Here is a 21,799-nt window from a genome sequence, read left to right on the forward strand (position 1 = left end):
GAGTTTGGCCTAGAGAAGTGCACTACTATGGCAATAAAGAGAGGCAAGATCACCGAGAGTGATTGGATTGAAATGCCTGATGGCCAAGTCATCAAGTGCAACCAAGAGGCCGCTTATAAACAGCTGGGCATTTTGCAGCTGGATAACATTAAGCACGGGCAAGTGAAGATTGTTGTCAGCAGAGAGTACACCCAGAGGGTCAGGAAAATTTTGAACTCTAAATTAAACGGTGTGAATACCATCAAGGCCATCAACACCTGGGCCATCAGATTCACTGCTGGAATCATTAACTGGACTGAGTTGGAAGCATTGGATAGAAAAACTCGGAAGCTTATGACAATGCACCATGCCTTACACCCACGCAGTGATACTGATAGATTATACCTTCCCCGTAGATCTGGAGGCAGGGGCTTACTGCAAGTACAGCAAACAGTGGAAGAGGAGAAGCATGCACTGGCCGATTATGTGAAGGAAAGTCAAGAACAGGCATTGATTGAAGTGAAGAACAGACATTTGCTGTAAACCCAGAAAACCAAACAAGAATACAGAAAAAATGTGATTAAAATGAGGACTGAAAGCTGGCACAACAAAGCACTGCATGGCCAATTTCTGGAGAAAATCAAAGATAAGGTGGATAACGAAAAGACCTGGCTGTGGTTAATAACTGGAACTCTGAAAAAGGAAACTGGTAAGGTGTAATCCCTTCGATTTTAGTCAGCCTCAAGAGCAAAGCCATATCCGGAACAAATTCGGACAAGGCCAAAAATCGAAAAAATCCTCAGATGATGCAAAATGCAGAAGGTGTAAAGAAGCTGATGAAACTGTAGATCATGTCCTCAGCTGCTGCAAAAGATTGCCCAGACTGGAGTACAAACAGAGACACAACTCAGCGGCCTAAGATGCACATCCACTGGAATTTATGCAAGAATTACAACATAAGAATATTGCTAAGAGCTGGTGTGAACATTGTCCAGAGAAAATAATGGAAAATGAGAAGGTCAAGATCCTGTGGACTTTCAATCCAAACTGACAAAGTAAGTTGAAATGACAATACACCAATCATCACCATGATTGAGGACAAAGAAAAGTGAGCATCGACTATCCACATAGTGCAGTCAACTCGGGTGACAGCAGGGTCATTGAAAAAAGAACATGAGAAGGTTACTAGATACCGGGCGATTTGAGGTAATCGGAGCTTCAGCCAGCCTATGGCACAAAACCAGCTGGAGGCTCTATCCCAGTGGTAATCGGCACGCTGGGCACCATCCCAAAAACACTAGGGCAGCACTGGAAACATCTTCGAATTGACAATATTAACATCTGTCAAATTCAGAAGGCAGCCCTGCTGGGATCCGCATGAATACTACGCTGATACATTACAACTTCCTAGGCCTCTGGGTGAGGCTTGAATTGTAATGAAGGCCAACAACCAGCTAAAGGTCTGGCAGCTGTGAAATCTACAATAATAATAATAATAAACAACCTTAACCACCACCACCACCACCACCTTTATTAGGCATTGAGAGAATAAAAGAAAGAAAACAAGTTTGGATGCTGTGTGGTTTCCAGGCTGTATGGCCATGTTCTAGCAGCATTCTCTCCTGACGTTTCGCCTGCATCTGTGGCTGGCATCTTCAGAGGATCTGATCTTCCTGGACCATATCAACAAGATCCACCCAAACATCCAATTTACTATGGAAAAAGAAAATGAAGGAAAACTGCCATTTTTAGATGTTTTTTAGCTTCATCCAAGCTGAAACCAAACCAGCAGCAATTCGGGACACACAGTCTACAAGAAAACCCACGCATTATCACAGACAGATATTTCTACACACAAAATACAATCAACATCCAGGGCAAAAAAAGGAGCACCATAAAAACTTTGGTACATTGCGCAAACAGAATCTGTGAACCTCACCTCCTACAAGATGAATTGAATCACCTAAACAGGGCTCTACAGGCTAATGGTTACTTTAATACAGAAATCAGAAGGGCTGCAAGACCAAGAATGCAAGCCACATGAACAAAGATAAAGTTTCATCTAGAGGGAAAGGTGTTCTTACCATACATCAAGGGGAAAACCACTGATCGCATAGGAACACTGATGAAAACGCACAACCTACAAGCCATCTACAGACCCATACTAAGAAAAATTCAACAGATGCTACTGCTCAAAGCAAAAGGATAAGAGGATCCTTTAGCTACTGCAGGAGTCTATCGCATACCATGCAGCTGTGGAAAAGTCTACTATAGGGAATCCACCAAAACGCAGCGCCGCAGACATCGACAAAGAAGCTCCAGGAAAGGCACTGCAGACTATTTCAGCCAGAAAAAATCAGCAATAGCAGAAACACATGATAAACCAAACCTGGACATAGAATGATTCATTTGAAAAAATGGTACAAATTCTGGACCACTCTGAAAGCCACTACATCAGACTACACAGAGAAGCAATTGAAATCCATAAGCTAATACGCATGGACAATTTTAACACAGGAAGGGAAAGAAACTATGAAAATGAACAGAACTTTTGGCTGCCAGTGTTGAAAAATACTAGAGTCAAGACAGTGTCTAACCAGCTCCACACAAACACAGGATGACCACAGACAAAAGAAACAAAGGCCAGGATACTTCTATTCAGATGCTCCCACCAGTGACCTTGCTATCTACATTGTTACTCCCATGCTATAGTCTTCATTGTTACTCATACTTCTATTCAGATGCCCTCAACTATTGACCTGGTTGCCTTCTTTGTTATTCACAGACAATGTTTCTCCACCCACCCTGGACACTCCAACAGATATATATACTCCACTTGCTTTCCCAACATCAGATCCTCTGAAGATGCCAGCCACAGATGCAGGCGAAACGTCAGGAGAGAATGCTGCTAGAACACGGCCATACAGCCCGGAAACCACACAGCACCCAAGTGATTCCGGCCGTGAAAGCCTTCGACAATACAAAGAAAACAAGCATTGGCAGAAAGGGAGTGGATTTAAAAAGAGAATCTGGGGAAATTTAGGGTGTGCTTGCTGTCAGGGGTGCAATTATTAAGATAGCAGCACCAAAATTTCAGAGTATCTTAGTTAGACCCTATTGATGATACCATCCAGGTTTGGTGAAATTTGGTTCAGGGGGTCCAAAGTTATGGACCCTCAAAGTGTAGTCCCCATCTCCTATTAGCTCCCACTGGATGGGGGCACTCCCTTTGGGAGTCCATAACTTTGGACTCCCTAAACCAACCCTCACCAAACCCAGGTCATATCATCAGGAGAGTCTCCCAAAAAATTCCTGAAATTTTGATGCTGCTCGCCTAAAACCTGCGCCCCCTGCAAGCCAAAAGTGGAAAAAACACCAAAAATACAAAATACCCCACAAACGAACCTGAATTTTTGTCGCCCACCATAAGGTGGCGCCCTGGGCAGATGCCCACTTTGCCCAATGGGAGGAATGCCTCTGCCCTTTCTACTGCCCTAACACCATCCCTTTGATGTGTAGTTGGATACTCTCAGGGAAAGTTCCTTCCTTTTGCCTTTTACATATTCTTTCCACATCTCTTCTCCGTCTTGCAACCAAGTTGAAGGTCATGTGTTAGTTAGATTAGATTAGGAAACTATATCTGTCCTATCCAGAAATGGAGTTCCTACAATAAATGAAATTTATTAGTTTGAATAGATAAAAAGGTCCTGAGTAATTTTGTTCCTGGCACACACAGAGGTTGAATGGGGATCTGCTGCCCTCATGAAAGCCTGGTGCACACTGTTAAATTTCCAGATGCAACTAGTCTTTGAGGGACCAAGAGTCTTGAATTCCAACAGTGGGGTTGTGAGCCTCCAGGTGGGTCTCTCAGAATTACAACTGATCTCCAAATTACAGAGACCATGTCCCTTGTAGAAAATGGCAGCTTTGAAAGATGGACTGAGGACCCTCCCCAATAGTCTGGGAGTTTCCCAACCCAGAGTTGACAACTTTAGTGCCACATGAGGTCACATAGCATAGCAACATAGTGGGCCCAAATAGATCTGGTCAGTGCCTGAGTAAGATTCTTCCTGAGAAATACCTTTTTCACCCTCCTACTAAATCAGTGGTGTAGCGCCAAGGAGGTGTGGGGGGGGCCGCAATGCACTGGCATGCACCAGTGCGGGGGCATGGCGGGGGCATTCCAGGGTGTCTGGGGCATTCTGGGGCAGGATGGGGGTGGTCGAGGGCATGGCAGGAGCACAGGGTGCACGCATGCCCCCAGTGCAGTTCCCCCTTGGCTCCCCCTGTACTACATACATTGTCTTAAGATCTGAAACAGAAAGAAGGTGGTCTATAAATATATGATAGTACATTGATGTGGTTTATTGAAAATATGCATATTAGTAGACCTATGAAACCAACAGCAAGCATAAAGATTCCAAACCAATGACAAAAACTTAGGTGAATTTAAAAAGAAAGAAAATAAGAACATTCATGTAGCCCTACTAGAAAGCAATTGGAGCTGCATTTGCCATCACAGGCATTCATTGCTTTGGCCTGGACTTTTTCTTTCTTTTAGCAGCAGAGTCCAGAGACACAAATATAGATATATTTTGCATGGTGTTCCAAGTCTGAAAGAAAAACAGAAAAAGAAAGAATTCTTCTCTTACCTTTTTGGAGCACAATTCAGAGCACATCTCGACCGTCAAATTGGAGTGCATCAAAGTTGCCGGAAAGGTGTTTGTTACATTTTCTTGTATTTGAAAGCATCCTCGATAGATAATATTTCGCCCTGTGGGAAGAGGAAATAGGTTTCTCTTGAGAAAATAACAACTGCAGCGGCCTTGTACTATTCCATGGAATGAGACATGTTTCACATTCTAAAATAAATACACAAATAGATCAAAATTCGGCATTTTGAAGTAATAACCAGTATTGAGTTAGACTGACATTGAGAAAATGTGCGTTGAATCCTGCCAAGCCAAAAGGAATACACAATTCCTAGCAGGGCTCTGCCTACTCGAGTGTGGGTCGGCACAGCAAAATTTAAATGAAATTCCACTAGTGGAGAGCAATATGACTGTTTGCAGGAGCCAGCCTTTTTTCCTGAGTCCAGCTCTCCTCTCAGATTTTTCCTGAAAAACTTGGAAAGCTCTGATAAAGATCTTCAAAGTTTCTGTTGATCTGCACCAGCAAACAGATGGAATTTCAGTAAGTTACACCTTGAGGGACCCACCTTCCAGCACTTGTGTGTGTTTCATTACAACTTTATCAACACAACCTCTTTTTCTTTTCATTCTTTTCTGATGTAGAGAGATTATTAAAATCTTACAGTCTTCAAGAACTAGAATAGATTCCTGTGGTGTCAGTCAGAGACTGCAAAGGACATGTTTCCAGTCAGATTCCTGCAGGCTCCCCAGGCTGCCTCTGCAACTCTCTGCCCCTCTCTCCTCACTTTCAAAAGTGGGGAAAAATCAGGGAGGACCAAGGCTTCACCAGTGTAGCAGTTTCATGCCCAGTCACCATGTCTATGAGGAACTTTTTTTGGGGAAAAGAATTTTAAGGGGGGGGGGGACACAGACAAGGAAACTTAAAATCCAGCAACTAATTTTGACAATATATAATAACAGTGGTAGTGGATCCACACATATGTTTCCATGAATGTTTTCCTAATATCTAAAAATGAGCCCATACACAATTGTCATCTATATGTGTTCAAATATTGATAGAGTTCTAAGGTCTTCAATCTGATTTATTGAATTTTATTTTTCCAATACTATAAAAAAATTTTTTTACCTGTCACAAGGGTCCGGAAGGTCCATGAACACTGACCAGTAGATTAACCATGAACAGTGGTTTAGCCTCCAAGAGGTGGACAGATCATTTTAAAGTAGAGAAGCTTCTTCAAAAATCAATGAGCATTCTAATGCCAAATGGATATGAGTAATAAGTTCTTCCCAGAAAACTAAATGACTGGACACATCCAAAGTGTATGTTTTAGGGATGTGTTATGAGAGTTACAACATAAACAATAACAGTTCCATTCAGGGGGCAGGGGGCTGAATTGGCTCTTGGAATTGGTGTGGGGAGCACTGGTATGTTTGCCCACCCTGCACTTATGCCAGGGGGCAGTGCAAACTGGGAGACGGGTCGGGTGGATACCGTTGAGTCCACAATGCCTGACCCAGAAGAACCTGCACCCCACAGACCTGCACTGGCCTACCACTGTAGACCAGCATGGCTGGACATTCCAGTGACATTTCCAGATATTTAACTGACTTTAGTCAGCTTCCACCAGACTTTCCCAGCTGGAATGCCTCCCGTATGAACCTCAGACTTAGGCCATGAATACAATGGCATACGTTTTTCCCCCTATGGGGGATTTTGGGAGGCAGGAGGAACTGTGAATTTTATTCCTGCCTGTACTACCTGGAGCCCCTTTGGAGGTACCAAAACACCCCCTTTGCTGCACCATCTCCAAACACAGCACAGTTCTCCCAAAGTTCTCCATCATGATTGTACTGTTAAACTCTTTACTCAGCTCTTTGCTAAATAGGCACTGTGGTGTTCAAGTTTCCGTCCGTCCGTCCATCCGTACATACATACATATGTCATGATCATCCCCTTCTGACCCTGCCATGTCTCCTGTCTCTGCTGGGATGTGGGAACACATCTCTTCTCATTCCCTCTCCCTGCTATGGTTGTATTTTCTCACTTTGCTTCCCAAGCAATGCCTAATCAGCTTATTAGGCACTGTAGAGGTCTGTCAGTAGTGTAGTTTGTAGCTTGTTTTGACCCCAAGGGTGGCTATTTTGTCTCTGGACTATGGGGCTGGATGGGTGCCATCCCCCCTTGAGAGCTGGTAGTCAGGGGGAGTGTAATGTAGTGTGTGTGTGTGTGGGGGGTGACATAGGGTATAATGGAGGCCACATTGCTATTTATGCTTAGTTCTGGCAATAGAAATCTAAATGCTTATTCCCAATGCTGTTTCAAAATAAGAAATCAACTGAATGCAGAGTCTCATTATTGAACAGTCCAGGGGCACAACAACCACTACTTAAGATCCATACACATATTACCTTAATGGCCCAATCCAGACATGGCTGGTTGGCTGGAATGGCATCACTCTGGTGCAGCCCCCATAGGATTTTTTTTTTAAAAACTCACCTTGAAATCCCTCAAAGGGGAGATTAGAAATATGCCATGAAAATCATGACGTACCTCTGCTGGTGGCTCTGCTAGTGCTTAGGTCAGCCCTGCCCCCCGAACGCCCCCAGAATGCCCCTGGCCACAACAATGCAGTGTTTTGCACTGGTGGTCCTGGGCAACTGAGGATGCTTCTAAGTTGGGTTGCTGCAGAGCCATGCGGTCTGGGTCAGTGCCTGCGGTGGAGACTGCTCATGTTTGAGCCCCCGTCTGGTGAAGGTGTTCCATCATGCCTGCCCAGACCGCCCTCACCTGTGAGGAGGGTCTTTGGGGAGGCGGAATGTCAGAATGATCCTAGTTCTGACGGGGTGGGGGGGCAAAGGGATGCTCAGGGTAAGGGATGCTCAGGGTAAGGGATGCCCTTTCCAGCCAGTTGATTAGGGGGCCTGGTGTAGCTCAATTTCCTTATTGGTGTGAAATGCCTTCTGTCTTTTGAACTTTTGCTTTGATCCTGTGGGAATGGGTTTGGCACCTTGGCCAGGGGTGGGGGGAACAAGGGAACTTAAGCCCAAGCTTTGCTTGTGATTTTCAGAATCCTCAATCATTGTTCTGGATCTTTAGTATTCCCAATAAAGACTATAGTTAATATGTACAGTTTCTTTATTTTGGACTAAAGTTTGGCAAAGTGAAGAGTGGAATCTGTTTTGGAAATGATCTGGAATGAATGCTGGAGTAACAGCGTTTGAGGATGGCCAAAATGTAGTTGGGTTAATGAAATCCAGGACAGACAGAAGAGCTTGATCTTTCCAAAGTGTGTAAATAGGAATTAACAGTTTATGGATGCCATAAGATGACATGTTGGAGATCTGTGACTGAAGCTCCTCTCTGTAAACTTTTTAAATAGTAGTAGAGGACAGGGATTGGGTTGGGATTTTATCTCCCATACACACACTGTTTTCCAGAGGAAAATTATCTCTTCCCTTTCCCCAAGCTACTCCAGGCAAACTGGAGCTTGGTCAGGAGATGGTTTACTGAAAAGTAGTGTAAAACCAGGTGTGAAATCCCCTCATGAACATCATACCACAGTCTCTATTCAGTCCTTCCTTCTTGCTGAAGGTAGTGATTAAAAATTAGGAAGCCCCAGCCACCAGTCAAAAGCACCACTGCAATATGGAATTATCTTAAATCACAGTTTCACATTTTCTTATAACAAAATCTAGTTACGTGTGGCTTTTTACTGTTCTTATTTCAGTATTAACTGTATTAAATAATAAGCTACCTTTTAGTATGTCATTTTTAATACTTAAAACAGTCCTTAGAGCAGCAAACCAGTCATTAAATTATTTGAATCCTGCCACCGGAAGTTCGGAACTGGTTGTTAAATTATTTGAATCCCACCACTGATATATCATATATATAACTAGATCTGTGAATTCTCAGCATTTTTTTAAATTTCAGTCAGTAGCTCCTTCCTTTGCAGAGATGTAATGTAGTGATCAAGGTGTCAAACTTGGGCCTGGGAAGCCCAGGTCCAAATTCCCACTCTCTTGTCATGGAAGAGCTTGTTGGGCAACCTTGGGCCAGTCACACATTCTCATGTGGCCAGCATGTGGATGGGAGACCATCAAGGAAGTTCAGGGCTGTGACGCAGAGGCAGGCAATGGCAAACCACCTCCGAACATCTCTTGCCTTGAAAACACCACCAGAGTTCCTCATAAGTTATATGTGACTTGACAGCAAAAGAAGAAAAGTGGAAAGGCACATCTCTGCAACTGAAGGGGCAAGATACTTAAAAAAAATAAAGCTGGGAATTCACAGAGCCTGTAACACTTGCTGTTCTATATAATCATATGAAATTGCAGTTGCACCAGTGACAGAGAAACCACACAAGCCTGATCCTGCATAGGAATTCCCATACTTGCATATCTAGACCATGTTCTTTCTGTACCTGAGACTCATCAAAATGAGAGCATGAAAGTATGATGCAGCCTCTGTTGCCCTTGTGGACATTTCTGGAGTTTTGAGAAAGGGCATCACCACAAAATGTCTCCAGTGGGAGGTGGGACTATTCGGTCTGCCATGGTGAGGCAACCTTCAAAAGTTGGCCAGTAGGGCTACCAGGTGTTCAGTTTTGAACCAGATAAGAACATAAGAACATAAGAAGAAGCCAGCTGGATCAGACCAGAGTCCATCTAGTCCAGCTCTCTGCTACTCGCAGTGGCCCACCAGGTGCCTTTGGGAGCTCACATGCAGGATGTGAAAGCAATGGCCTTCTGCGGCTGTTGCTCCCAATCACCTGGTCTGCTAAGGCATTTGCAATCTCAGATCAAAGAGGATCAAGATTGGTAGCCATAAATCGACTTCTCCTCCATAAATCTGTCCAAGCCCCTTTTAAAGCTATCCAGGTTAGCGGCCATCACCACCTCCTGTGGCAGCATATTCCAAACACCAATCACACGTTGCGTGAAGAAGTGTTTCCTTTTATTAGTCCTAATTCTTCCCCCCCAGCATTTTCAATGAATGCCCCCTGGTTCTAGTATTGTGAGAAAGAGAGAAAAATTTCTCTCTGTCAACATTTTCTACCCCATGCATAATTTTATAGACTTCAATCATATCCCCCCTCAGCCGTCTCCTCTCCAAACTAAAGAGTCCCAAACGCTGCAGCCTCTCCTCATAGGGAAGGTGCTCCAGTCCCTCAATCATCCTTGTTGCCCTTCTCTGCACTTTTTCTATCTCCTCAATAACCTTGATTGGATGTTATGATCTCCTTGCTCTTCTCTCCTGTTCCAGGGAGGTGGTAGAAAGACAGAGCTGTCTCTCTGTTTTGGGGGAAGAAACAAGTGGGAACACGTCATGTGGATTACCTGGGGCCCTTGTTCAGGGTGACTGACATAAAGGCCATAAAGACCTGACTTCAGATGTTCACTCTCTCTGAAGGCTCATGGGATGAGGGTGGGACAGTCACAATTTCTCTAACTATCTCGTAAAGTCGTTGTGAGGATGATGTATAGTATGGGAGCACCATGTAGGCTACCACACCCCTTCCCTCCCTTGCATGCCACCCCTCCCCCTCCCCCTCCCTTCCCTCCACTAGGGTGGGTGGGCCATGTCCAGATGCCGGGCCCCCTCCCCTCCTCCCCGCCCCTCCCTTGCATGCCACCCCTCCCCCTCCCTTCCTTCCACTAGGGTGGGTGGGCCATGTCCAGATGCCAGGTCCCCTCCCCTTCTCCCCTCCCTCCTGTGGGGCCAGGATAGGGAGTAGGATAGCCAACACCACTAGGCAAGAATGTCCCTTGTAAAAGCAGGTCCTGGGTCAGAGGTTCTTGGCATCTCCTCAATGGTTGAATCAGCTGTGCTTCATCTCAGCTCCCCACCTCAGGGACCAGACTTTCCACTCCCATCTCTGGGTGAAGTAGAACCTTACATCACTTACGTTGTTTGGGACCAGACCATGGTTCCTCCACCCGGAAAACGGAGAGCCTGTTCACTCCTCCACAGATGGTTCCTTTTTCTCCTTTGCATTCATTGTTGCACTCTTCCTGTTTTGCTACTGTCAAGGGTAACTTGTTTCCACAGTAGCATTCTGCTCCATACTCCAGGCCAGCATAGGTATAAGCCCTATAAAAACACAGAAAAAGATAAAAAATCAGCAGTTTGACAATTGTAACAAATTTTTTTACACAGGATTTGGTTCAAATCGGGGCTGTATTAGTCAGGGTCCTCAGGAGACTAAGGTATGGGCCCACTAAACCATATCCTTTGTGCTCTATTTAGCACTGGTAAGACTATTTTCCTTGTGATAGAGCACAGGCTTTGAAAGCATTTGCCCATTCCCACATTGGGAGCCCAGTTCCCATGTATGTGAGAGCTGATTTAGATCAGGATCACAGTGCTTATGGGGAGGGCGCTTCTGCCTGCCCCAACATTATGTTCTAACCTTGAAATGGCTCTGAGGGAGCAGTATTTGTGAAAACCTGTCTGCTCCCCACCAGCGCATGGGGGTCTCCAAGCAAAACCAAGGTTCAATACCAGGCATTTGCAGAGTAAAGGGTCTCTGCCTAGGAGCTTTTGCTACTTACATCAGACAATACTAAAGCTAATCTATATGCAAAAATAAATTAAGTGGTGTTTCACTTATAAGTGGTGTTTCACTTATATAGTTTTTAAATTATGTTCCATAAGGTTCAAATAGTCCAAAATTGGTCCAAAGTAGCCCTATACAGATGCTACACTGAACACAGACACACACACCTCCCCATATGCCTGATTACATCTTTTTGTAAGAAAGAGTCAGCATGTGTTCACCACACAAATGAAACTAGGGCCCAGTTCCCTGACTAATGTAGGGTTTGTATCACACATTCGCTTGACTGCAACATGCACATTCCTCGTGATTTGTGAGGAGGAGAAGAGCAGCAGCAGGAGGAGTTTGGATTTATATCCTGCTTTTTTCAACCACAAGGTGTCTTAAAGTGGTTTACAAACCCCTTCCCTTCCTCTCTCCACAACAGACACCTTGAGAGGTGGGGCTGGGAGAGTTCTGAGAGAACTGTGACTAGCCAAAGATTACTGAGGGATCTTCATGTGTAGGACTGGAGATACAAATCCAGTTCACCACATAAGAGGCCACCCCTCATGTGGAGGAGTAGGGTATCAAACCTGATTCTCCAGTTTAGACATTAGATTACTAATATATTGCTCTCTTAACTGCTACACCATGCTGGCTCTCAGGGCTACAGCCTGGGGAAAGTATTCTATTTGTAACACTTCATAGTTCAGAGTATTGAACCTGGGAGATATATTTATATATATTTGTTCGTTTGTTTTAAAATTTTACCTTTCAGCACAAGCTTCCTGGCAGTGGGAAACTGTCATCTTCCTCAAGTCATAAAACACGGCGCCTTTCAAAGTCCTCTCTCTGGAATCATCACCAAAGCATCCAATGTAAGTGCCTCAAGGACATGAAAACAACACAACAATTAGGATCCTACCAGTGTGACTCTGAGCCCTCTTTTTGAAAGAGCAGCCTCCTTATCATGTTCTGTACACGAGGGTCTAATAAAATAAAAGGGGCACCTTGCTATTTACGGAAGAACTGGACATTACAGAATGTTGCTTGGTTGTTCTGTTTCTTTCTCTCCTTTTCCTGTTAATGTTGCTAAATCTAATAGTACCAATCAAATCTAAATATGCCAATCAAAATAGTGGCAAAACCAGGTAAAAATGGACATTTCATCTATATCTGCAACAGAATAAGCATTTGTGTAGCTGCTGAAATTGGTAGAAATGGCTAAATTTGCGGGAAGATGTTCAGAGCTCTTCAGTTGCAAATCAAATCAACTGAACCAATAACAGCATTACTCCATGGCTGAAAAAATTGGGCCGCAGCCCGTTTATTTAACTGCTGAAAGCTGGGGGAGGCAAGAGGACACATCGAGCATCGGGTCAGAATCCTTGCTGAAACCCGGACCCTCCCGCCCAGTGGGGGATAGGACAGGAAGTTAAGGATGCCACCAGGGCGCAAGCCCATTCGTGACACCCCTTCCTGCTGGAGTGTCGGCTCGATTGCAAGGCACCACGGCCTGCGCCATGAGCCCGCCCCACCCCAAGCCTCTTAATGAGGCCCCCAAACGCGGAGAGATCTGGCTCGCAGGCTCAGCCTCTCCAAAGATGTGATCCTCTGCCCACACCCGCCAGGGCTGCGACAAAATGTGAAGATTAAACAGCAATTCAAAAACCTTGTGACCAAGGGAGGGATGGGTGGGCTGATTTCATCTCTGCCGAAGCAGGAGGCTGAGAACAGGCACGTGCAGCCTTATAAAGGGGGAAGGAGCCTTCCCTTCATGCTTCGCGTCCTGATACCTCTCTATCTTGCGAGACCAGAGTTCTGCCTGGCAACGAGTTTGTGCACACCTGCCTTCCTTCCACAGATTTGCAAGCCACCATCCCCTTCCGCAATTACGGCCCCCGCTGATTCTGGTGCCGTGATTTACTTTGATTAGAGGAAATATCTAAATTAATTATTAGGAAACCTTAGATAGACTTTTTCATAAAATGGAGGGGGATGGATTGATGATTTGTGGATTTGAGAAACAGAAGAATAAGAACATAGATACAATAGAGAAAAGTGTGAAGCTTATTTGTTATGTTAATAATTAATCTTATAATTACAACTAGAGAGCAAGTAGTAATCTTTTAAGTGTGTTTATGTAACCCCCATGCTCAGAATGGGTTGACCCAGAAAGGGGTGGAGAGCTCATGTAGTTTGGAGGAGACAAGGCTACCAGACTCGGACCTTGATTTCTATAAGCCCTTAACACCTTGTTAAGGGTTCTTTTTGTGGTTGTAATGGGTGAGAGTTCTCCTGGAAACCTTCATCGTGTTGAATCCTCTTCATCGAGCCCTTGGAGTCTTCAGGAGCCAACCCCCTTGCAAAGAAGAATTGGACTTGGCAGAATCAGTAGACTGTAAATAGAAGGACTTGAAAATGCAAACTTAACAGGACTGTAAAGTGTAAATGTTAAATGTTTTTAAAGTGTGGGCATTTATTATATATCATTTAAAAGGTGGGCATTTACTATATATCTTTGAGTTGGCATGAAAAATGCTGGCATGGTGAATCTGCTTGTATGTTCCTCTTCTTACACTAATAGTGACCTCTAGGGTTGCCAGCCTCATTCTGGTGGGGGGGGGGACCTCTGCTTCCAGCGCCCCCTTTCCCATTGCCACTCAGAGCAGCAGCAGGTGAAAAAAAAGCACAGCTCAGTCCTGCCTATGATTTTTGCCAACTACTTCCAGTGGGTTCAGTGCCGAGCCCAATAAGAGCAAGATTTTTTATGTTTTATGCCCATGTGTGGTGGGTTTTTGCCACTTTTTATGGATGGATTTTGTTGTTTTGTTTCATTTTCTCTAGGGACTTCATAATTGCATTTTAAAAATTGAGCGGGTATCTGGATAGGTGGCCTATATATTTTCCAAGTAAATAAAAATTGGAGCTCAAAATTTTCCATCCTAAGCACAGCACAGCAGTCTAATATTGTATGTGTTCCTTTTGAAATCTCTGATAGTGACCTACACATAAATGGTTTATGCATAGATAAATTTATCTAATGAATTGGAATAAGCTCTAAAATATACTAGAAACTATGTTTAGGATTGTAATGCTGATATACTCTGCCAGGTGGAGGTGGATAGCAGACATCACTTCTTGGTAATCCCACTAATCTCTATGGGCTTTACCATAAAGGTTGGGAAAAATTCCTAGAGAGTCTCCACCATCAATGCCATTTCCCACCCATTTTTCTCCCATTCCTCACATGACTGAGGCTGGCGGAGTAAGGGTGCTGGGATAGGGGCTCCAACTTGCAGCTGCAGTCTGGAGAACTCCCAGAATTACAAATGATTTCCAGACTACAGAGATCTCCTACCCTGGAGAAAGTGACTACATTGGAACGTGGACTCTGTGGCTTGATGCCCTGCTGAGTTTTTTTGCCCTCCAAACTTTGTCTTCCCAGGCACCCCTCCCCCACAAGTCTCCAGGGATTTTCCAACCTGGAAGAGGCAGCAGTGATGTAGGTATAGCTTTTTTATGGGGTGGGTTTAGGGGGCAGGGCTCAGTGGTGGGGTCATGCCCCCACCCACCCCTGGGGGGGCTGGGGGGCTGGCACGCGCACGCAACAGAACTAAGGGAAGCCACCCGCACAGGCAGCCAGCATCGCATGCTTGCAAGGTGCAAGCCAGCTGGTTGGGGAAAGAAAATCTCGGCTCTCTCTCATGAAGCAGGTTTTTAGCCCAGGAGCTATCGCAAGAGACGAGACTTTCTTTCCCCGGCCACTGCCACCAGTCAGTTGCCCGGGCCCAGTGAAAGGCACAGCTGGGGTGGGAAGGGGGTGTAGGTGGGGCGCCCCCCCCCCCCGCTGGACATGTAATGGGGGGTTTAATCCCATGAACTCCCCTTACCTATGTCCCTGGGCAGTTCTATGCTGGAATGGACTGACAGTTGACAGAGAGCAAATGCAAAGCCTTGTTCCAGGCTGCTTCATATGTTCAGGGAGGAGCCATGGCTTGGTGATCAAGCAGCTGCTTTGTGTCCAGAAGGGCTCAGGCGTAATCCTCCAAATCCCCTTAATCCAGCTAGAGGTTGCTTGGTAGGGGGGTTGGGAAAGGCCTTTCTTGACCAAAGGTCCCAGAAAATCTCGAGGGATTGTTGTGGACAATCTGACTAGACTATCTGGTGCTCTAACCTACAGAAAAGTGTCTTCACAGGTACCCACAGAGGGGTGATTACAAAAGATGTGGAACAGCCCCCCCCCCCCTCGCTGGTTGGCCCCAACATCTCCTCTTCTGTCCTCTCGGGGTTTTTCTCAATGGTGTTCTTTTTCTCTGCCCCAATACACTGATTGACAGAGAAGAGATTTATGCAGAATGTCAACTGCCTGGTTTTAAGATCTCTTGCTGTTATTTTAGGGCCTCGTCTGGTTTTACTGCTGGCAATTTATTACTGTATATTTTATATGGTGTAATCTTCCAGTGCTTTGATCATTCAAAGCTCTTTTGTTGATCATTTTATTTTTTGCTTGTCAAGACCTCTCAGCTTTAAAATAATTTATGGTTGGTGATATTTTAAATTATTTTTGTTGCTGCTGCGGTTTAAGAATCTTTAATTGCTGTTTTACTTTTTTAGAATCTTGAGAAAGATTTATTTTAATTGTAATATTTTCTTCTGATTATTTTAATTGAATGTTCGATCAGCATGGATATTTCATATGAATATTCTTTGAAACATTTGACTACTCTATGCCAATAAAGGCTTGCTTGCTTGGCTGAAACATTTGACTATTATTTAATGTTATTGTGTCATTATTGCTGCTGCTGCTGCTGCTGCTGTTACTACACAAATATATGAAATTAAAAAGACATAAATGATTATGATATAAAGCCTGGTAATTTTTTCTTTCAGTACATACTGGATTGGACCCTTTTCTCACCGCAGGCCCATCACTATTCCCGGGGGTCCCCTGAACATTTTTTGTGAGGTGTAGCCAGGTGCAGAGTGGGAGAAGGGGAAAGGCTTGTACCACAATGAGAGGTGACTTCACAGTATTTTGGATCCGACCCTATGCAAAATCAACATTTTTCTCTATAGATAACAAATTATTTAATTTTCTGATCAGTCTACTATATAAGAAGATAATTTCACAATTTCATTAGTTTTTGTGAACATATAACTACTGGGAGCAGTTGGTTTATTTCCCATTTGGATTTTTCCTCAATTTTCAATTTGGCTACTTTCATCACACTTAATATTCCTTCCATATCTGATATTTCTGTAACTCCTTTGCAATAACTGATTTACATGACTGCCAGAAAGGAAGACTCAGACCACAAAATGTTTGCAAAAATGTACCTCCTCCATGTGCCCTCATATTTAAATGTCCTTTCATTGGCAAATGGAAAATAACAGAATTATAAAATAGAGCAGCACACAAGCAGAGAACAGCTCAAGCAACTATTGATAATGTAAAGTCAGGAGTAGCAAAATCATCACATCATTCTAACAAGTTTTAACATGACATCTGAAAGGATTAAATCCGAATGCGTTCTGGATTCCCAAAAATGAGGAACTGTCACTGAAAAGAACCTTTCCCCATGTGGTTTCTGAAATTGGAGGAAACTCTGACAAGGTCTCCAAAGCACATAGAATCATAGAGCTGGAAGGGGGCATACAGGTTATCTAGTCCAACCCCCTATTCAGTGTCAGATCAGCATAGAGCATCCCTGATAAGTGTTTGTCCAGTCACTGCTTAATGTGAGGGGGAGCTCCCCTCCTCCCTTGGCAGCTCTCTTACACACACACCCCACCTCCAATTTGATCCTTTGTGTCCCTGCAGACTTAAAAAACCTTCTTACCTCTGCTTTCAGATGCTGGTTTCACTGCTTTCACCCCTGTAGCCTGGATTGGTTCCTGTTCATTGATGAACCTGAGAAACCATCTCCTTCGCAACTGTCTCAGTTCAGAATTACGGGACATCAACCATCGTGGCCCATACTTCAAATCTGGTGTTGGCCCATGAAGCAGCTCCATGTTCACCAGAAGTTTGGGGCTTAAATGAGAATGTTGTGCCAGTTGGCTACCTGTATTCCCAGCACTCAGCATGGCATCTGCTACAGTAAGGGGTTGGTTACCAGAAGTCCCATGAGAATTTTGCTGGAGCACCAAGCGAGAGCGTTGCAGTAGCAAAAGGCTGCCAGCCATCAAGTAAGCCACAGTAAGGAAGAAAAGCAGGAACTGGGTCCTACGAAGAAACTTCTGTGGTCTGAAGAAAGGTTTGGCCATGCCCCTACTGTGAACCAGGGCTCTCTCAAGTGTTTAGAACAGCCTCGAAGCCTCCCATTGGTTCATTTCATTGTCTTAGAAGTTTTCCTCTCTCAAAAATGTTTTCTTCCATGTTCATATTCAGGCACATATCCTCTGTCCTCTGTTCCCATAAAGTTCTGGGACTTGTTGAGGTTCAAACTGCTGTTAATAATCATCACGGGCATCTTCAGAGTAGCCTGTTGCATTTCACCCACCAACGGCCCACAGTCTGCAAAATTAAAACCAAAATTGATTGAATTCCATTGAACAATCATTTGTTATCATGAGATACTTGTCTCTCTTCAGCTGAATGCTCCTCCATCTGCTGTTTATCATGCTACATTTTAAAGCCCTCCCTCAGCACTCCTCTTGTTCTACCTCAATAAGAAGATTCTCACTGGGAACATTTTGGACAATCCAAAATTGTCTCTCTTGGCTGCCACCGTCTCAACTCCTTTTCTGGACATAATTTCCTCTCTATTTGTGACCTGTTTTTTAATATAGGACTCCCAAGGCAAGGAACAATAATTATAAGTAATGGAACACAGCAAGAGCCAGAAAACAGAATGAGATCAATAAATCTTTCCAGTCAGTTTACAGGGACTCGGGCAGGGCAGTCAGCCTCCAAGAGGGGCATGGAGATCTCCTGGAATAGCTCATCTCCAGGTGGCAGAGATCAGTTTTACTGGTGAAAATGGCTGGTTTGAAGGATGGCTTAATGTCCCTTCCCAGCCCCCCCCCCCCCCACAATCTCCAAGAATTTCCCAACCTGGAGCTGCAACTCAGGTGAATTGCAGGGAGAGATGCTTATAAAATTTCTCAGGTTTTTTTCTATGTTTTGGATTTTCAAATCCCCCTGTTTTGTTCATGTGGAGGGCCCCATCCTCCATTGTTTCCAATGGGAGCTAATAGATGATTTGGGCTACACATTTGAGGGTCCATAACTTTGGACCCCCTGAACCAAACTTCACCAAACTTGGGTGACATCATTAGGAGGGTCTCCTAAAGATACCCTAAAAGTTTGGTGCTTGCACCCCTGACAGCAGGCACCTCCCAAATCTCCCCAGATTCTCCTTTTAAATCCACCTCCTTTGGCGTGGATTTAAAGGGAGAATCTGAGGTTCCCAATTTAAACATTGAAAGTGATCCACCCTCCCCATCAAACAGCATCACTTTCAATGTTGTTTAAATTGGGGACCTCAGATTCTCCCTTTAAATCCATGCCACAGGGCTGGTTTCTCCCTTTAAGGTGGATTTAAAAGGAGAATCTGGGGTCCCTAGTTTAAACACCATTGAAAGTGATGCTGTTTGGGGGTGGATTCCAGCATCACAGTGGCCACCCATGGGGGATGGGCGCAAAACTCAGATTTTGCACTGGGCTTCATTTTCCCTAGCTACGCCTCTACCCTGAGGGGAGGGCAGAAGGGACTACTGGCTGCAGGCTGGGAGCCCAGCTGGGGGGGGGGTGGGGGGTAGGGGAGTCTGTCAGCCCTGGCCTTGGTGAGCTGCTTTTATAAGCAGTGAGGATGGGGGTGGGGCTTGGGGAGGCATGGCAGATCCCCAGGGGTGGGTCGGGGGTGGCTTCGCCCCACACCCCATTAAAAATCTATATCTACGTCACTGACCCCAGATGCTGAGAAATTATGAAAAGCTATGTATTTGTGTCTCCTGCTTTTTCTTCTAGACTCCTTTGTTTACAGTGTAAACATCACAAACATTGAAGGTATAGCTATTAGTGCTATAGAGCAGCAGGGACATAGTGGTTAAGAGCAGGTGTACTCTAATCTGGAGGAACTGGGTTTGATTTCCCGCTCTGCCACCTGAGCTGTGGAGGCTTATCTGGGAAATTCAGATTAGCCTGTGCACTCCCACACACTGCAGCTGGGTGACCTTGGGCTAGTCACAGCTTTTTGGAGCTCTCTCAGCCCCACCCACCTCACAGGGTGTTTGTTGTGAGGGGGGAAGGGCAAGGAGATTGTCAGCCCCTTTGAGTCTCCTACAGGAGAGAAAGGGGGATATAAATCCAAACTCTTATTATTATTATTATTAAACCATGCTACATTGTGCAGGTTGCCTGCTCCAGACTGGGAAATACCTGGAGATTTTCAAGGTGAAATCTGAGGAAGGGGAGTTCAGAGAGAGGACAGACTTCAGTGGAGTGCAATGCAGAATCTACCATACAAAGTTGCCATTTTCTCCGAGTGAACTGATCTCTGTACCTGGAAATCATTTGTAATTCCAGGAGATCTCCAGCCACAACCTGGAGGTTGGAACAATATGACTTGCACTTCTTAGTTAACTATTATGCATCTGAAATTCATTTAGCTATCTATAGTGAAAAAACACATTATGCACTTACTTTAAGAGACACGGTATTATAAAATTACATGCCAAAAGCGATATCAAAAACAAAATAGCTACAGGCAACTAAAATAGCTAGGGGAAAGACTGGAAGGTTTAAAGATAGATCTTTTTCAAGTGGAATCAACTATGCAACACTTACATCACATATATGTATATGCATAATTTTTAAACTATATGGCTTATGTATAATATATAAAAAACTACTAATTAAAACTTTGCAGGTTCAATTGTTCAAGTTTCATGGCTGGATGCATTCTAGCATCTATGAGATTATTTTGTAAACTCTTCAGATTCTGAATCTCCAAAATTCATACTGCCTGTGTGCTGTTTGCATAATGCAATTTTAAAGTGCTAAACCGTAACCTATAAAGGCATTTTTTTTTCATATTCAATGCATTAAAGCTCTTGTGCAAATGCAATTCACAGATATCATACTGTGCTTACACTGGAAGATAACAGGTAAAAGTCAAAAACTAGCTTTTGTTTTGATTAGCCCTCTTGTGAAGCCTCTGTAAAACTAAAAGTAGAAAGTAGCCTAGTCTTTTCTTTTCCTTTAAAACTTACCAGTGCAATTTTCAGAAGGGCATGCAAGATCTCTTCTTTATTGTCCCTGTTGGCTCCATTTGAGCCCTTTCACCAGTTTTCTCCCCTCCCTTCATGAAGCAAAACTGAAAGTAGGAGCCATTCAGAAGAAGGCTCATTTGCATGGAGGCTCTGAGGGTGCTGGGGGACAGTTTGGAGGAAATATCCTTTTGGATGAGCAGAAAGGGATGAGGGCAAATTACAAAATAGTGATTTTCAGATGCCCTGAGGATGCTGGAAAACTGTGTAAAATGAAATTGGGATTCACTTGAAAGGTTTGCTGATTGTGGAGACATAAATATTAAGCTGAGTGAGATTTTTATATATATAGAGAGAAACAGAGTGAGAGCAGGTAAGGAGGAGGACGACGATGACAATGAGGGGGTGCGATCGGACAGAGATTTTGCACCCCCCATGTGACTCCCACGGGGAACACCTGGGGCATTTTCCCCCAGATGTCCCTGTGGTAGCTTCGCCACTGGGGTAAGGATGGTGCTAATTTGTAAAGATTATTCTATATTGTATTTGAATGTGACCCATCCCCCAAGAACTTTTAGGTTTAGGGGTAGGCCAAAACAAAAAGTTGGCATGTGCCAAGTCAGATCCTTAAGTCTACTAAGGTCTGACTGACAACAGGTCTCCTGGCACTCAGGCAGATGCTCAGACACATCACAAGCAACCTGTTCCTTTCAGCTGGAGATGCTGAGGACTGAGCCTGAGACCCTCTGTGAAAAAAACCTTGTGAAACGTCCGCTCCTCTGTGAATAGACACATTCTGGCCACTGTTTCTGCCTGAGAATTCAGGAGAAGGATCCAAAACACACACCCAAGTTACATATCTGTTCGTGTGTGTGTGTGTGTGTGTGTGTGTGTGTGTGTACAAGAGTGAGAGTGACCATTCAAGATATGATTTATTTGGAATATTTGCTTTGACCCCCAAATTCCAATTTCAACTTCCTTTGTGTGAACTGTACTTGTGATTCTTTATTTTCTGCTTTCATACACTGGACTTTCCTGCATACACTTGTTAATGTTGTTTGTGTATCAATAAACCCATTCTCTACGATATAAGTAGATATAATACATCACAAATAAAGGACATTGTAAATATATATACCATATAAATTACACATAAAACTGTACAACATGGATCCACAATACAAACCAGTCTATAAACATGACAATAATGGAGAATATAAATTGATGGCAAAATATAAACAAATGCCCAAAGAATATCCCTTTCTTCCTAATTCAAGAAAGACATTTCTACCTTTTTGCTAGCATCAAGATGGCTCACCATAAACAACTCCACCTTGTCTGGATTGCATTTCAGTCTGTTTATACTCATCCAATTGGTTACAGCCTCTGAGCAAGCATTCAAAAGCAAAA

General features: G+C 44.1%; 1 protein-coding gene across 4 annotated transcripts in view; it reads right to left on the minus strand.

Annotated features, from left to right (window-relative positions):
• Window positions 1–21,799, minus strand: part of WSCD1 (WSC domain containing 1) — a 98,078-nt gene that overhangs the window by 29,709 nt on the left and 46,570 nt on the right. For all 4 annotated transcript variants that reach the window (XM_048518754.1, XM_048518755.1, XM_048518752.1 and 1 more), the window contains 4 exons: window positions 17,017–17,693; window positions 11,945–12,059; window positions 10,541–10,725; window positions 4,632–4,753 (listed from right to left, as the gene is read on the minus strand). In XM_048518754.1, coding sequence (XP_048374711.1) covers window positions 4,632–4,753; window positions 10,541–10,725; window positions 11,945–12,059; window positions 17,017–17,443 — 849 coding nt within the window. In that variant the 5' untranslated portion in view covers window positions 17,444–17,693. The remainder of the gene's footprint in view (window positions 1–4,631; window positions 4,754–10,540; window positions 10,726–11,944; window positions 12,060–17,016; window positions 17,694–21,799) is intronic.

Source organism: Sphaerodactylus townsendi, linkage group LG16 (assembly GCF_021028975.2).
Source record: "Sphaerodactylus townsendi isolate TG3544 linkage group LG16, MPM_Stown_v2.3, whole genome shotgun sequence".
Taxonomy (NCBI): domain Eukaryota; kingdom Metazoa; phylum Chordata; class Lepidosauria; order Squamata; family Sphaerodactylidae; genus Sphaerodactylus; species Sphaerodactylus townsendi.